The 18,675-nt window shown below is 38.7% G+C and overlaps 1 protein-coding gene across 1 annotated transcript in view; it reads right to left on the bottom strand.

Annotated features, from left to right (window-relative positions):
- Window positions 1-3,861: 3,861 nt before the first annotated feature.
- Window positions 3,862-18,675, bottom strand: part of DNER (delta/notch like EGF repeat containing) — a 119,863-nt gene continuing 105,049 nt past the window's right edge. The window contains exons 10-13 of the mRNA XM_027686217.1: window positions 17,840-17,953; window positions 16,675-16,806; window positions 11,183-11,429; window positions 3,862-4,951 (exon numbers count right to left, since the gene is read on the bottom strand). Of these exons, the coding sequence (XP_027542018.1) occupies window positions 4,840-4,951; window positions 11,183-11,429; window positions 16,675-16,806; window positions 17,840-17,953 (605 nt within the window). The 3' untranslated portion in view covers window positions 3,862-4,839. The remainder of the gene's footprint in view (window positions 4,952-11,182; window positions 11,430-16,674; window positions 16,807-17,839; window positions 17,954-18,675) is intronic.

Genomic DNA, 18,675 nt, shown 5'->3' with positions numbered 1-18,675 from the left:
AGATAAAACATATTTTAAACAAAAATTTTGTTTATATTTTCTTATAAAATAGAAGGTGCCTGACAATACTTCTCTCTCAGTAGGTTTGAAGAGAAGGTTTGGACATACAGTGGACTGCCCTGACACTCCCATTTCTTATGTTTGGAACATGAACTCATTAGCTCTTGATAATACACTAATTATTTTGATTATTCATAGCAGGAAGAGGCATAGGAGACTAAACCCTTTGCTGAATTAATCTGGCTTTCATCTACCCTCCATGATCAAGGAGGAAGCAGAAGTTCTTACTTCTGCATCCCCTCTAAGGTCAGGAACAAGAGCAGAGTAACATACAAATAGCAATTTCAGCCCAGCCAATACTGAGCAGCACATGAACTGCAGAAATGCGGCAGTAGAGAAAGAAAAAAGGGTTCCCAAAGCCGGTCACTCAGCACACACCTCACACAGAAACCAGATTGGAGGCACCCAAAGGGAGGACGGGCTGGATTTGCTCAGCTGTAAGGAAGGGTCGCACCTCTATCCAATGCAATGTGCCTGTCTGCTCTGTGAAAGCTGGGTGGTTGTGGACAACATGAGAGGGGAATCTCAGAGAAATTTTGGACACAGAAGGATTTAGCCACATGAAGGGGAAAAGAAGTTCCCTCTGGCAACACATGTGGGGAGGGGCTCTTCAATTCCCCTCAGCCATCCCCACAAAGGATAATATTCAGAGGTATTGAATTTGTTCCTCATCGGGTGTCTATTGCTATCAAAGGAGAAAATATACATCTTCAGGAATGTCATGTCTTCTCGGGCATTTCTCACCAAAGCCATGCTGGAGAAAAACCATGCCATTTCCAGAAATTAGGCTGAGACAAGATGAAAACACATTAATTCTATGATTGAAGTTTCACCACACAAGGCTTCACTAAAGCAAGCAATGTTTATGGTAGCGCTATTCACCTATGGTCAGATCTTTTATATTTTTAGATGCAGAGACACACCAAGCCACTTTCCCCAAAATGTCACAAACATCTTCAAAATCCCATTGTTTTCAAAGGGATTAACCACACAGAGACTTTTGCTGTTTGAAGATGCTTTTTACTGAGCTGAAGTCTCTTTTCAGCTCTCATTCCCCTCACCCCAGTGTAGCAGTTGGCCGCACTTGCAGTGGATGGAGAACAGCAAATCAGGTCAGTAATTTTGGTGCAGGATGTTACCCAGCCCAGATTGATAATGCACAGGGCTACTCAGGGCAAGGAGTGCCTCAGGTCTCCTTGCAACTACTCACAGATCACATGTGCCTTCCCGATGTCCTGGCCCTGGCCATGAGTTTCCCTCTGAGCCCATCACTTGATTAACATATTAACAAGAATATGGTTAGAGCTGAAAACAGAGTTCCTGCAGGCCTGCATCATCTGCTGACCCAGTCTCAGCTGGGTCAGGACCACATCCCCAGGCCTTTCATCCCCTGCCTGCTTCACCAGGAGAGCAGGGGGGCGAGGGACGGGGCCAGCAGTGCCCCCCATTGTCCCCAGTGTGGCTCCTGGGAGCACCCCTGCAGCAGCCATCTGCTCACCCTGGGCTGCCACCACACCTGGCACAGGGACACATCGGGAGCTCCCACACCTCCAAGGTGGATGGATGGCTCCATTCACACTGTGCCACAGAAAGGCCAGGCCACCTCACCCCAGAGGAGCACACCATGGCACAGCAGCCTGCAGTGAGCATGTGGTGGGGCACAGCCGCCCTGGCAGGCCTGGAGACCTCATCTCCTTCCTGTGCTACCTGCACCCCTCAACATCATCATTTCTCACCACATCTTTGGAAGAAGACGAAATGTGTTAGAGTTAGGGAGGATCGAGAGCCAGCTTCTTCCAAGTACAACAAGATCTGCTACTGATCACTGGCCCTGGTGTGGGACCGAGGTTTCTCACCCAAGGTTTTGGCTGGATGTCACCTCTGGAGCCCACACAGGTGGCAAAGCAAAGATTCCCAAAGCACCTTCTAGAGAAAAGATGCAGAGAGAAGCTGAATCTGTGGTAATGGTCTAATTTTTCTCAGCTAAAGTTAGTCTTACATCTGCAGGTTTTAATGGGGATAATTTGTATGTTTTTAGTCAACATGTGTTTTCTAGCTGTTGTGCTCCACTGTTCCCTTGGGCCTTGTATTTATGTCATACTGCAATTAGCCCAGCCACATGGATAGGGTCACTGTCTTCATCATTTTGGACTGACTCTATCCAGAATCCATGTAAATTATGGAATTTTCCTGTTAGCACATGTATCACCACTCTGAGCTGTAAAGGCAAGTTTCACACCACCCAAGAATCATGCAAGAATAGATGTCCATGTTGCTGGGGTGAAAACACTCAGGGATGTTCTCCTATTTACAGATGGAAGAGGATGAAAAAACAACCAAACCTGGAGAGTACTGGAGGTTAATGACAAGCTCAGAGACTTGTTCCCATCCGCAGGAGGAGCTGGAGGCTGTTAGCCCATTGCTGGGGGGAAGAGCACATACAATCACCCCTTTCTGCATCTGGATGATTTACAAAAAAAAAAACCAAAACATCCTATGTGTAGTATGTTAACAGCAGGTGGTATATGCTATACATCTATATTTGCTTCCTATACAGAACAAACCTCATATGGTTTGGAAAAAGGATATGAAATTACCAGTGTCCTTTTTCTGCATTCATGTATATCCTCAGAAGGACATGATCTGGCGTATAAAGACAGTAACCAACTTGTTCTTGCAGCTTCAGAGTTGGGATAAAAAGAGAGGATGGGTTTGTTCCCTCCAGGTCTGAGGGCTGATCCATCTGGCAGGCAGTGCAGCGCTTCACAAATATCTCAGGAGCGCATGGATTCAGGCATAGTGCATGCATAACGTGCCATCAGAGTTCAATAAAATAAATTGGAAGGAACCAAAGTAATTTTCAAAGTACAATTCATAGGAAGCACAGGATGATTTACAGAAGCTAGAGGCTTCAAGCGGACAGGAAAATAGCTCCTCACTTTCTCAGGTCAGTCAATTGAGAGAAATATAGGCTGGTCAAGAATCACTACCAAGGTGTGATTAGTATGCAGAAAGGCTGCTGCTCATTGCAACATCTCTCTTGTAAAATATGGACCATGAATATGTATGTTCCCTAGAATAACAGAGTGGCTCGTTTCCCTACTTTGTATAGATTTGCAAGCCAATACTTTATGACTGCAAAGGCCAAAAACTCAGAAGAATGAGTATTTCCTTTTCCTCTGATTAACAAATCAATTACAACATCAGTGTATTTGCCCCTCTTCCACTCAAGTTAAAAAAATTGGTACAGGGTACAGCTTGGTTTTGACCCCTCTCTTTAAAGGGTTCTCAAAACATTCCTAAAAGTTACAGTAAATAAAAGTTCCAATATACAGAATAAAACAGAAGCAAAAATCTGTACCAACAAAAAAAGCTCATCTGACAGCCACCAGGTGCAAATGTACAACCTCTGTCATAGAAAACTGTGCCTAAAAAACAAATCTAGTTTAGACTTAGGTCTCTTTCCAGTGATTATCTTGGACTAACATTGTTAAAAGCCCATGGCAGCAGATACAGGATGTCAGAAAAGATATTCTGGATTTCCGAGAAGTATTCGGCATTTCCTTAATTCAAACACAACATGGTGTTACTAACCTGGATATTCACCATCGAGGACTGCACCTCTTCTCCAGAGCTCCATTTGTCTCACTTTTGAGAGATTACATTGATAATAAAACCCATATTTCCCTTTTCAAATTAACAGCTGGAATATCTTATTTTGGCATTATTTATAGCACATGTCCTTTCAAATTTATAGACAACACTTCACTTTGAAATGAAGAAAAACAAAGAAACAGCTGCAATCTTCACTGATTAACGTTTATTCAGTATTTTCTGAAATGAGCAAGAATTTAAGACGCCCATAAGCAATCAAATACAGCCACAAAAACCCCATACTGATCCTAAATAAGAAGCACTATGAGAAATACACAATATTTCATGAAACAATACTGTACATCAACAACCTTTAGGAAACAAACAACTTAAACCATATGCTTAGTTTACTCACAATATAAAAAACTTTAACCTTTAAAGAAAAATATAGATTCAGTCCAATTGTAGGATCCAATCCTATGCCCACTGAAGTCAATGGAAGTTCTCTCACTGATTTCAATGTTTAAAGGATCATGCCCTTACTTTGCCTCAAGAGGCACTTTAATTATTATACAAGGCCTAGCCTGAATAACTATTACAAAAATGTCAAACATCAACTCAAGAGTATGTTTTAGCAACTTTCAGGAAATAATGGAGAAATAGGTTATCTATCCATGCATGGAATAAGGCAAAAGCTAATTCATTCAGATTAGGAATAATAATTTTTACTAGTTTCTTTTTCACAACACAAACATTTTAGACTTTTTTAATTAATGGATATATTATATATCATATTATGCTTCACATTTTTCCTACCTCTACTGAGAAAGCTGCCACTGACATGTCATAAAGAACTCCTCATTGATTATTGTTTTCTGTTCCGTAACAACCACAAGAAACTCATCTGGGTTTAGTAATAGTGTCTACCAAGAAAAAAGCACACACTATTGTAAGCTTATAGTTTATAGAGCTCAAGGTACATTAAAATGTAAATCATGAAGTTCACAAATTCTGTTTTAAAATATTTTTCCAAACTAAAAGCTGCAGAAAATTGGTTCTTAAATATTCTACAGAAAATTCTGAAGCATCTAATGGTTTAAATTACTTATGCTTTCTTCTTAAAAATATTTAAATTAGGTTAGTAGCCCATCCTTTTGAAAAATAATCCAAAAAAGATACACTAGATTACAAATCTTTTGTCTTAATCAGTGTAACCAAAGGTTTGTCATCTGGGCTGTAATCTTCATAAGCAATGGGGGTTGCATCATACATTGCAGGTCGGGATTTCTTGCCAAACCTGGAAACAAAAGAAAACTTCTGGTGACAAACAGAAGTATTAATGAGTTCATGGCAACAACAGACTGAGTTATGGAATGTGATCAGAAACAAAGTCAGAGAGCTTAGATAAACTCTAAATTGCATTGCAACATGCCAGAAGTACAGAATTTTAACTATCTGAACTGTGACTCTTGAAATATAGGTATCAAATAAAAAAATTCAAAAATCTTCTTGCAATCAAGAAACAGATTCCATATCAAAGGCTACAGGAACTCCGCTGTGGAATTCTGCGATATCAGAATATGGAAAGATTGTAGAAGATGAGAGGGCAGAATTTTATTTTCGAGCCTGCTCTGACAACCAATATCAAGGTCAGATCATAAATATTTACAAAAGGTAAATAATAGCTATGCAATGTGCATTTGGAAAGGCAGTAGCTGTGTACTGAATTGAGTTATAAAGCTTTAGGCAAGGCATTTGAAAAATTAATTATAAGTTTTTGCTCACCTGACATCCACTTGAGAAGGACACTCAAATTATCAACATGCTGCGCACTAGTTGCAACACTGGCCATATTAATGGCAGTTTGAGTATTACAATGCCACATAAACATACTGATCTAGCAAAGGTTCACAAGCAGCAGAATCACATGAGCAGCATCCTGGGCAGCCATCCCTGCTAAGAACCAGCTGTATCTGCCTGTGCTGAGAACTCTCAGGCTCTGTCATTGTGGACCCAGTGCCATCCAGGACCCCTTTAGAAGACTTTGTACTACATGGAGAGTCTTTTATCCCTCTGAGAATTTATTAAGATATAAAAATAGTGCTAAAAATGCAACTCCAAAGTGGAAAAATTACTAAAGTGTTCTGGTTACAATTACAGGAGTTTTAAATAACAAAACGAACAAAAAAAAAATATCACAGGAAGATGAGGCAAAAAATAGTCAAATATTTAATAACACAGAAAGAGAAAGACTTATTTATGCAGCCATCCACACACATAGAGCTTTGTAGAGATACAAATAATGATGAACTTTCTCCTGAGATGTAAGTCAAATTTTGCCCTTTCTGACAGGTAGAGAACACATGGCTCATTGCACACAGCAAAGTAGTACAAAATTTATTCTCTTGTGCAGGTCAGGGTTGACATGTGACCCTAATTAGAAAAGGCTGAGAAAAGACCATAGCACATGTGCAAGTAGTTTGTGGCCTGGTTGAGCCATCGAGCTGGTCGACCACATTGCTTTGATCAGGTGGTTCAGAAGTCAGTTCCTGCTCACAACAGTAAACACAAACTCAGGGGTTTATGTTAAAGGCAGAATTGTTAAATGGGAAATGTTCATTCATTGGGTGTGTATCTGGTAGGACTGCACAACAATGCTTTGCTATCATTTAATTGATGGCATAAAAGAACACATAAAACAATTACTGGCACAATCTGCTAGAGGCAATGATTTAAGGGGTAATAAAAAGTGAAAAGGTGCAGGTCCCTGCTACAAAGTGTGCTGGATCAATCAATCACCTGCTTACAATGAATGCACATACAAACAAGTGAATAAAGATTTCTTCCAGGGCAATTAAACATAAGATTATACATCTAACAAAGGGTATACACTGTGTGCGGAAATCTCAATCCTGGTTAGCACTGAGTCTGGAAAAAGACTGGAAGAACAAGATGGATAATCATTTCGACATTAGCTTTAGTGCCATACTGTGTCTGAAGAACAATTGTGTGCTTGGATCAGTAAATAGAGTGTAGCAGTAGCACTAGGGAAGTTCTACAGCCTCTACATTTAGATTTGCTGCATCCATTCATGGGAGATGATGGTGTTCCAACATGTACATCAGAGATACTTACCAGTGGCATAGGGACCATCACAAAGTAAGTGAAATGAGAATTAGAAAATATATTTTGCAATGAAGCATTGAATAAAAGCGACCTGTGTAGCTTGAGAGAGACCAAGGGTTCCCTGACAATATTGAGGACAGTATAAATTCCCTGTAGGAATTCTTCTTGGCACAGGTAGCTCTGTGTGTGCGTGTGACAGACACTGCAAATCTACTTCACATATAGAATGGTCTTGCCCCTCCTCTTCCTTAGAAGGACATTTCAAGAGATGGCTAATCATAGAGAGCCATTAACCTCAACAACCCCTTCAAGTAGAAGACTTTTGAGAACACTGGACAGCTGAACCCTGAGGAAAGGGTGTCTTCCAACTTCTCTGGGTCAGGCTGAAGTTCTGAGTTTCCCCAGAAACAGAAGGAAGAAACCACATGTTGCCACTCTCTTTAAAGCCAGCAACTGGTAAAAGGAGTCCACAAATAAAGTTTAAACAAGAGAAATAAAAAAAGAGAGAGCAGAATTTAAAAAAAAAAAAAGAAAAGAAAGAAGAAAAGAGCATACACAGAGGAGGAAAGGGATTCTTTTTGCCTCCTCAGGAAGAGAATGAGAAGGTTTATTTCCTCTGCATTTTTCAGAGGTCAGGTGTGTAAGTGGTATTGTGTCTTCCTTAGAACAACTGACCTATAACCCTAGAGTTCCCACAGAATTAATTGTGGTTGAGGATGTATATAAGCAATTGGTAGGTGATGTGGAGACCAGAGTACTTGTGCACGTGATAATACTTTCACGAACAGGTAGCTGACTGAAACCTGTCAAAAAATGGTGGGAAATGAGCCCGTACTGATGTTCATCAGATTCAGAAAGCTTTGGACATTGCAGTTTAACACAGCCAACTCTAACACAGGAACGGGGAGAATGTGGAATGTGCAGTGGAGAGGAGCCAGCCCTGCTGTGGCAGGACAAACTAATCAGAGCCTGACGAACCAGACTCTTCAACCCACACATGGACAGAACAGGACAGCACGTGAAAGTAAAAATCTAAGAAACTACTCTGTAAGTAGTGCATGAAGGCTACTGCAAATGGCATCTGGGTACACACGAAATGCACTGTAGTACAGTCTGTAACCAGATAATTTGTGAACTCAGTGTTAATGTCTTTCTAAAGTGCCTGATTCAGTTTCAATAACAGATCTTGGTTCCAACTGAATGAAGTCTTATGGGTACTGAAGCCAGTGGTCAGCTATTTCACTACATTGTTAGCTTCTTGCTTTAAAATGTATAAATTTTAACATAAAAGCAATATTTCTTTACTGCCCAAATAATGAATGTTAAAGAGAGCTGTGCTTCACCAGGTTAGAAAACTATCTACTTCTGATCTGCTAATTCTAGGTACATTCACTAGAAGCAATTTATTAGTAATGAACCTTGAGCACATTGTTTTTTTCTTACAGCAAGTACTGGATTAGTAAATACCAAAATACAAAAAAAATTAAGAAAAAATGCTGAAAAACATGAAGAAATCATTTTACAATAACTTATTTAATATGCAACAGGCATCCACACTCCCTGGACACCTAGTAACTTTAACAGAAACCTCACATTTAAAGAAAATAATCTATTCACTTTTCCTTAGGCCTCCATTTTCCAAAATTACTAATATGTTTGGGTACCTAACTGTGAAAGGGAATTATTTCCAGAAAATGCTGAATTTTCTATTATTTGAAAGTAGATCTTTTAGATACAGCAATTCTGAAAATTCAGACCTTGGTGTTTATATATGTAGATTTAAGAGTTTATGGAAAAATAGCTATAAAAGTTGTGCTCCTTTTCCTGGATTGAATTTACCAAAACAGTGGTTTATATCTTTCTGAAACCAAAATAAACACAACAATCTTCACACTAAACCTCTGTGAATTATCTGACTTGGCAGCTCTATCTTGGATTTTTATAAGACATCCATTCTCCAAGAGACACAGAGAATTACCTGGAATGAAAACATTTATTTTCATTTGCATTAAGTAGAAACACCTTTTCCAAGATAGGGAAACCATTTAGTGACAATAATATAATTTCTAACTGCATAATAAAAAAAATCATAATGAATCTATCCCAGTCCAAGAACTTCTTCGAAGTTTATTTTACCGTGATGATAACTTGGGGTTTTTTAAACTTTTACCTTCAGTAATAAGCAGAGTTTCATTCACAGTAATCTAGACAGTAGCGATAACCCAGCTTCCAGGATTAGAAAGGTTTCCTACAGGAAATCTTTTATCATTATCTGCCAGTGAAACTGTAAAAGGCAAGAGAAACTCTGACTGAAAAGAGCCTGCCTTGCTGGTACACTTTTCCTTGGTACCCTTAGATAGAAAGCTGACAAATTTGCTTTAAGAAATAAGTTAAGAAAACTCAAGTGTTTGGCACTTTCTCAGAAGATGAATTCCAGTCCTTGGGGAAGTGCAAAGTACAACTTCAACCAGTAGTAACTCGAGAGGACTGACACACTCATCCCTGCTGCAGGAGCAGAGGGAGGTGTTTAATTTGAAAGATGAACAGTATCATTTTGCACCTTGCTCTCCACCCTTGGAGATGTGTAGTACATAAATGTAGACATTCAGAAGGCCAAATAATAAAAAACTCTAAAGCTTTTTATGGGTCATAAACTCTGTCCTCTCCCAATACAGTACTAAAGGAAAAAGGATTTCTCGGAGTGAGTACAGTGTGGAGATGCTGAGATTCTACTGGGAAAGACGTAGGACTAAGTGGCAAAGGGGATTTCAAGGAAAACTTAAAAGAATACTGATTTTATTGCCGTGTTAAAACAACTATACACATCTTTCTTTTTAATATATTTACCGACTAATGTTTTTTGACAATGAACAAATGTTTTATTGTAAACCTAGTTGGAACATTTTAAAGAGCTACTGCCCAAAGCTGTGATGTGATTAACTGAGTCTGTGGGAATACCTCATCCATTCCAGGTATCTGACAACTTCAGTGGTGGTACAATTTAACCTATTTAACTTTCACTGAAACAGCACTGGAGCATTCAGAAAATGAATTACCAGCAGTCACCAAGCAATATGCACACATTCCTCCACATCAATGCACACGAACGTGTCTCCCTCCATTCTTTTAAGAGCATTTTAATGGTAACACACACAAACACTATGTTGGAATTTGAAGTGATCTTGACAAATTGAAGAAATGGGAAAAAGAAATTACAAAAATGGAAGCTCTACCCTATTGAGAGAGATGTCAAACACAGACAAAACAATACTGACTGGGAAGCAAAATGACACAGAGGATCTTGGGGCAAGGAAAAATCTGTCACTAGTGTAATGCAATTAAAAAAAATTAAAACAAACGAAGAAGAAAGTTGCTTTTTCAGATGTACGAAGAGGAATGCCAAAAATAAGATGCAGGAGGTGATTATTCAGTTTATTTGGTGCATGTAAATCTTCAGACAGAGAACTACTTCCAGTGTTAGGGACCCCCCGTCAAAATAAAAACAAGAAAGACAATCTGGAGTTTGTCCCAGGAGGACAACAAAGAAGCTGGCATGATCCAGGAGGAGATACTGGAAGAATGGGTTAGTTAAGTCCAGGGAAGAAAAAAACTCTTTTGCTTTTTATTATGAAAAAAAGGGAGGGGGGGGAAGCTCATCACCTGATGTACAAGTGATACAAACAGTGATAAATTCTTCTTCATGGCAGCCTGAAGAGCAGTAAGAAAGAAGTAACGCTGTTCATAGCAAAGAAAATCCAGGTTGGATTTTAGGAAATCTTTTTTTAACTCTGTTCAACTCCTTTGGAGATTTTAAAACACAATTATTGGCATGGAGCTATTTAATGCATATTTAATGCTATATCTGTGCAATGGCTTACACTTCAGCTCTCAAATCCCTTCCAGTTCTAATTCTTTATAATTCTGACACCCAATGTCCTGTCTTGCAAGTGCTCTGTCAAAATTAAAAGTTAAAAAATTACTGTCTCTAGGAAAGCAAGTAAGAAAGGCAAACAGGAGCACAAAAATCAGTGAGGTGAAGAAAGTCTCACTAGACAATCTGGTAAATTAGTCACAAAATTCAACATGCCTTTGCTGTCTGATCATATTGCTCGCATGTGTCAGTTAAAGAATCTGACAGGCTAGGAAACTTGCACTTCATCAGTTACACCAAATAAATCCAGAATAACTCTCTCTCTTTTCAAGGAGTTTTGCTGTATTATCACACTTCAGATGAGAACAGAATAGGGGTCACAAAAAGAACTACAAGCAATGCCAGTAATCTTGTCTTCTCCCAGTGAAACCGCCCATTCATTCTCTGCCAACAGCAGTCAGATGCACTGTGCATGAACTGAAACTGCGTATTGCAACAGATTTCTGTTAAATTACCACCCCCAGAACAAACCTGGCATGTCGGATAGAAGCAATTGCACTACTGAATTCACTGTCAATACTCCTACAGTTGTAAAATTCTTCATAGGCTGGTCTGGAAGAGCCTTGGTATTCGATGCGGCTGATGCGACAGATTCCCACAATCAGGATGATCAGCATCAGAACAAAGGCTACACACAGGGCCCCGATGATGATGTAGAGGGAGTGACGAGGCATATTTGTTAGACTCTCTGCCATATGCCCAGATTTCCACTGCAGATCTGCCAATAAGAAATAAAAGTTTATTGTTAATTAGTAGTTTATATCCGTCCTGCTGAATAGAACTATTTTGTGGTATTCATTTTCAATGTTGCTGACTTTTGAAGGTAGGGGCATATGTAATTTCTCAGGCTCTGTTACTGATACATCACCATGCCTAATATGCCACAAATTTGAATAGGACTGTCTTGAACCTTCACTCATCTTTTTTTGCAGATTTTAAGGTCATATGGGAACACCAGTCTAGTTCCATCTCCATCTCCTATATAATCCAAGTCAAAGAAAGTCATCAAGTTATGCTTGCATTATGTTATTTTATACTGTAGGCTCTCTAAAGGCAGGCTGGTTTTGTGCAAAAGCTTCTGGTAACTCACCAATGCTCTGTGCAATTTGTTTTAATAGTGAAGACTTCCACTAAAATCTTTTATTTAACCTGTATTATACATGCTTTGTTTCTAATTTGAAATGCAGGCTTTTGTTATGCCTTTCTCCATCAGAGTTCAGAGACTTCAAAACCAGCATTTCAAGGACAAAAAGGGCATCTCATAAGGTCCCACAATAGTAAGCCCACTAGAGTCTTTTCTCGAGCATAACTTCCCTGAGAGTCTCAAAGCAGACCTTAAAGTAAAGCCACTGTGGAAGAGGCTTCTTGTATTTATGTATTCCAGATTTTTATAAATATTCTTAATCCTCAAACTATTGCCTATCAATGCCAAACAGATTTTCTATCAATTGCTTATGTCCTTAGATCTGTTTTTCTCTAGCATGGGTCAATGTATTTCTAATTAACCTGTACTTCCCTCTAGGGTTCGTTTTTGGCAGTCTTTTAAGCCTATGGACTTATGAATTATTTCAAACCAGGAACAGAATTGAGTCATACTGACTACAGAAATCTAACAGTCTGCAAAAGTTATTTCTAGGGCGTGACTGTTCCTTTTCCAAATGTACTTCTGCTTTGCTCTGGTTTAGAAACTCCCTATACTTAATCACAAACACTCTGGGAACAGGGCTACCAAGCATATGCTTTGGGACAGTTAAGATATTCTCAGAAGCCACCTCTCAAGGATGTTGATGATGGCAGATAATTGATTCAAGCATCTGAGCTGAAATCTCCAGTTTAGTGGCATCCATGGATAAAATCTCCATCTATGGTGGAAATATAGGGAAATGTATACAGACAGAAAAATAAATCCATTTTAGAGGAAGGTGATGAGAAAGTCTGAAGCTGTAACATACCCAAGTGGTATTCACTTGGCCAGAGTTTGGAGAAACGGTTGCTATTTGTCACAATAATAAAGGTTGTCCCAGAGCACCTCTCAGCTTGAGTTGCTTAGACTTTTTGTCCACAAATGTGAGCTGAGCGTACAGGACTGGCTGCTTGTTTGTGTTATCTTCTTCAGAGATCAGTAAAGTTTTGATCAGCCTGAATCATTCAGTGATTAAATGCTTCTAAAGTGCTGTTGCTGCAGTTTGCCCAGTCAGGATATGAGGGAGAGAATACAGCTGTGCTCTGTGCAGTTTGGGAAGGGTTTCTATTTCTGTTCTGCAGCACATTTGTCACACCCAGTGGCTTCTGTCAGGTTGTCAGACTAGGCCAAATTCAGATCTAATGTGTGCAGATATATGGCAAGACAGTTTTGATTTAGATTCCACGTCTTCCATCTCTGGATGACAAAGATGAGAGAAATTTCTTCCTTTTTTCCTCACCAGATCAAAATACAAAGATTAAAAGTATATTAGAAAATATTAGAAAGAAAATATGACAGCTCAAAATAACAGTATTTTCAGTTGCTATATTAATGTTCATAAAATTAAGAATTAGATTTCAATGCACACCACACGGTCTGCCCTAGAAATTCTTCATAATGTTAGTTTTCAAGTAACCACATGGTTTGGCATACCTCAGCAATTACATTAATAATTACAAAAGTGGCAAAGGTAATGATAGAAATTAATAACCAGCAGGAATTAGAGAATTCATATGAGACATTTGTAAGCATTTTTACAGTGAATGCTCCATTAACTTTTTAGGCAAATGCATCTTGTTGTGAAAGGAAGAATATCCTCTTTATAATTAAGACCAACTTAATTCTATTTAATTAGAATTGCTAACATTGGGAAGGACCATAAAATGATATAATAGATATCACAGTTCATCCAGGAAAACATGTCTAGTTTGTTGTATATACAACACTTGAAAATTCAGGAGAGCAGTTTGACAAGAAGATAACCCTGAAATCTTGTTAGGATAGTCACTTCAGGCAGCTAAACCAGCTGGTGAAAAAATGTGGAATTATTAATATTAGTAAATAGAGTGGTTCTACAAAAAAAGACTAAGTACCAACAGCCTCCTTCATGGCTAGTACCAGAGAATCACAAAAGATAAAATGGGATCTATTTAGGTAAACAACTCCCAAACACCAGTTTTCTCCGCTCTTGAGAAGCCTGAAACTTGGCTTCATGTCTTTTTCTAGGTATGAGAGGGATGGTTCAATAGAAAGGAAGTCAGTACACAGTGTTTAAATTTAATTTCCACCACAATATAATAAATATGACAAAGAGAACTAGAAAGATGAACAGAAGCAGATTTACTAATAAATTCAAACTTTAGAGTTCAGAGAAATTCACTGCCCCATTGTATCCTCCAGTGAGATCAGAAGTCCTGCACCTGTTCATAAAAGAGCTGGATACGGCCTTTTTATATATGATTACAATTGGGTTCCCATCAATTCATAGCTCAGGGAAAGACAGTGAGTACAAAAATCTTCCCATGGCTACAGAGATCTGTGGAAAAAAAAATCTGCAGATCAAGATTCTTTTAAATTCTTTCTGCAAAGTGATTTCTTCAAAAATCAATCCCTCTCTGTTTGCATAATCCTTTATATACCTGTTAAAATCCAAGTTCTTTAGGAAAGCTTCCACAGCTTTCCGTGTAAGCCACTGCATTGGTTAGAGAGGCTGTGTGTCCATATTTACACCTGGCTGTTGTGAGGTAACATGGTGTCCCATAACAACACAGCATTTTACTTTGATGCTAAGGCAAAGTAACTTTATAGGGGAACATCAGAAATTTGCTGATGTGAGGCTTATTGAAAAAAACATTGGTAACCCTCAAATTTTAAACTTAGTTGATCTTCAAAATGTGTCTTTTTGTGGCTATAAAAAGATTTTTTTTCCTGTTTTCATTCCTTTAAGATCAATCCAAACCAGGATTTTTTACACTGCATTTTTATACCTCCTCTATTATTATTATATACATGTACTCTATTAACTATCATCATTTGTTGGATAAAAACACAGTAATTTCAACTTCTTCAACTGAGTACAATTGCCATGAACAATACCATATGATTTATTCTCTCCACATCGAGGTAGAAAAAAAAGTTCTAACATTTCTCGTTGAGAATCAGCCTTGCAGTGTTATTAATGCCAGTTAACACTCAGATGATTCCCTGCTTCCTGTCATAGTCACAAGATAAAAGAACGTGCATCCTTAACAGGGGGAAGCAGAATTATTTGAGTAGTTGCACAGTAGAAAAGGCTCCTTCCACCCTCTAATTTGCTTCTCTCATTTTCCTATGTGTTTATATGCACATCACTATGTCTCTGTGGTGCAAACAGCCAAACTCTTCGTGACCAGAGCATGACAGCCAGAGGACTCCAGGACGTGCACCACTGAATTTGGAGAGCACATCTGCAGGGCTCAGAGAGCAGGCAAGCCTTTGTTTCCCTTTGGCATTCCATAACATAACAGAATTGTAATTGGTAGTACATGAAGGTACTCCAGGAAGTGTGTTTCCAGGATGAATGTTGCTTTCTCCAAGAAAAACTCATCTGTCTGTCAGTCCACTACTTATTAGCTAAGGTTGGCAGAATGATATGGCCTTGCTGATCAGCTTGGACATGAACATTTCAGGTGTCACTAACAACAGCCTTGTGAGGAAAAGCTCATCTGAGCACCTTTTAGCCTCAGTAACATGGCACACAGATAGCACACAGTACTGTGCTCCCCATACCCCACTGGCTCCATACACACAGGGAAGTGTGGGTGCCATTCACGGAGACAAAAAGGCAGTGCTCTCACCACCTCTGGGCTAGCTAGTAATGGTTTTCTGCAGTCTTTGCTTACAACAGAAAGCACTGGAGCTGAATTTACTGCTTTAAAGTAAGGACTAACATCAAGAACTGAATCAATTTTTAAAAGCAGTCGATATGTTTAAGTAATGTTTAAGTAAAAGAAAGTAAAAAATAAAAGCTTCATATGCTCCTCACGTAAATGAGATATAGAAAACATTTTTTATTCCAGCCTTTGTGTTTATTTTATTAATCTATCACCTATTCCTGCACTATTAACTGCACTAACAAACTTGTATATCTGTATAATGACTCAAAGGGATCTCTGACCACAGTGCCTGGAGCATTCAAGCAGTTAAATACACAGCTGAATTCCCTAGTAAAGACAACATCTCTAGTCCAGGAACAAGACATCAGGGAAATATGAAGCAGCTCTGTGAGCAGCACAAATAATGAAGCCTAATTTCCATTTTAACTCTTCCGCAGTTGGGCTTCATTCTTTCTGCCTCTCATGGACTCTCCACTGCTCCATAATGGTGCACTTACAGTGAAGCTTCTCTCTAAACTAAGAAGCAAGATCACACTGAAGCTGTTCCTTCTCTAGGCTTACCAGTGGAACCTCTGTAAGGTTTACTAAATGCTTCTTTCTAACAAATTTGGTGGAAATTGGCCTATGGTTGGAAAAGTTATTCCTGAAAGAATTGGTAAGTGCATGCACAGACAAGTCACAGCACAACTACACAGAACTAGTTTCCTTAGGTAAGTAAGTTCAAAGTTGTTTTGCTGAAACACCACTAAAACTACAGGTGCTCAGAAGTCAAAACAAATATGTTAGGGCCATGCTTATAGGGCTATGGAAGTACATTTTACCCAAAGTATGAAAGTAAGCTCTGAAGCACAAGCACAATTAAAAGGCAAACTGCTTAGTGCCCAGCTGCAAGACAGCATCTCTGACATAGTCCAGCACATCTCAAAATAGGATGCCCAAACCCAGAACTTTTTAACTTTCATAGCCCCTTCTGAAACATTATGGCCTACAACAAAATGGATTTAACATGATTTTGATAATGTACACATGATTCGGAGTATTTGTGCGGATAGAAAGAGACAAGTATAAGTTTCTTTAATGTAACATATAATTTTTAGACATTTTCAGAGAACTACAAAACTTACGTATTTCGCAGTTTGCACCGACCCATCCATGAGGACAATGGCAGGTGTAGCCCCCAGGCTGATCGATGCACGTCCCCCCGTGGTGACAGGGGCTGCTGTCACAGTCGTTTACATCGATCTCACATTCTTCACCTTCAGAGGAGAAAAAAACAACAAAAGCCACAGTTCTATATGGCTGATACCTGACAGAGCAAGTACATTGTCAGCCATGTAATTTCTCTCTTGCTGCAAAACACCTTATAGTGCAGTAGCATCCTAATTCTCAGAACATCAAAAGTGTTCCTAGAAGGAAGTATCTTCATTCAGTCAAGCGAAAACAAAGTCTGAGGACTAAGGCATTTGACTAACCTCACCTAGACTCTGTATCTCATTTCTCTAAATATATTTGCCATCCCAAGAAAATGTAATATAACAGTTGACCACGTATATTCTGACATGCTACACAACAATATAGATAATCAGTGCCTCTGAGAAACAGACATTGTACAATAGGAAGCTAATTCTTTTCCAAAGAATGCCCTTTAATTAGCACAGATCAAAAAGCACAATTTGATCTATAAAAGAGTTATGAATGGGTTTATCTATTACTATTACATTAGATATTACCTTACATGACTGACAGAGCATCAGGTTTAGCAGCAGATATTTGGATTACACCAGTCATGTCAGTCTAAATACAAGGCCAAAGGATTAAATGGGCTTCTTACCAGGACTCTGAATGTGTAAATTGATTCATAAAAAGCACTTTAGGGCTTTTAGCAATTGCATATTAAGGTAATGGAATGCTTGAGCGCAAAGTAACTAAGGTCAATTTTAAAACATTTTCCATTTTCAACAGTGTCCAATTAGTATATTGGCTTACCTGGAAGTCTTCAAAATGATATTTTTAAAATGCAATCTAGTGTCAAGTAGTAAGGTCATAAGGCATCTTAAATAGCTGTCAGCTTAGTAAAGTCTCTTTAGTAACAGGCTTTCTTTGCTACAAAGTTCAAAGCAGCTGTAAGTAATACCAAGAATTTTCCATTCTCACTAGACTGACTACAATTCAGCAAAGTCCAAATTAATGTGTTTCTTGAAGAGACCCAGTCTGACTTGGTATTTGTCTTCTTTTGGATGTGGTGAACACTGACAGCTACATGTTCTGTGTAACATACAAATCACTTGCCTGCATATCCAGGTGCACAAACACAGGTAGCATTTAGACCTTCGCTGTCACAAGTGCCACCGTTCTGACAGTTGATGTTAACACAAGGGTCTTTGTATAATTCACAGTGCCTTCCTGAAAAGGACAAATCAGTAATTGCCATTAACATGACCGATACTGACAGCACAAAATCAGTACATGCAATAACTTGATTTCACCTGGATGAATGTGCAGTCTCCAAATCTGTCCCATGTCATAAGACTAAAGCCATGTATTTTATGCTGGCTAAACTTTTTACACACATGCCTCCTCTTTGCTCTTCCCATACAGAGGCTTTGGGCTAGGAGAGGTAGGGCAATTTCTGCTGACAACTACTGGATGTCTATGAAAAAGCAATGATATAATAAAGCATAATCTGATCACCTAATTACCTAATATTCTTCAATAAAATGTAAACAATAATTGTCTTGAGTAAGGATTTTATGTAATACCTTATGTAATAAAACACACAAGCATTCTGATGCCTCTCATTAACTTTTGCAGGAAGATGAGGAATACAACTAAGGCAATAAAAAGAAATTAATTTATTCAAATGGATAGTTAAAAGTGCATAATTGGGTGGCCCTACTTCATGCCACTTTCTTCATTCTTTCATGTTCAGTTTAGGCTATGTGAATTCAGCAGCTCTGCCTTGCAGAAGATAGTGCAAGCTGCATCTGACATACAGAACATAAAACTCAGCAGATTCCCACCTGGGGATAGGCAGAGAGACTCTACTGCCACTGCTACATGCATCAATTTCTTGGGATCTACTGTTCAGATAAAACTAGAAAAATCAATACATGAATGATCTAATC

The sequence above is a fragment of the Neopelma chrysocephalum genome, unplaced genomic scaffold, assembly GCF_003984885.1.
Source record: "Neopelma chrysocephalum unplaced genomic scaffold, ASM398488v2 Primary Assembly neopelma1_70, whole genome shotgun sequence".
NCBI classification, from domain to species: Eukaryota; Metazoa; Chordata; class Aves; order Passeriformes; family Pipridae; genus Neopelma; species Neopelma chrysocephalum.
The sequence above is the reverse complement of the archived record's forward strand: the minus strand, read 5'-3'. Positions and strand labels throughout refer to the sequence as shown.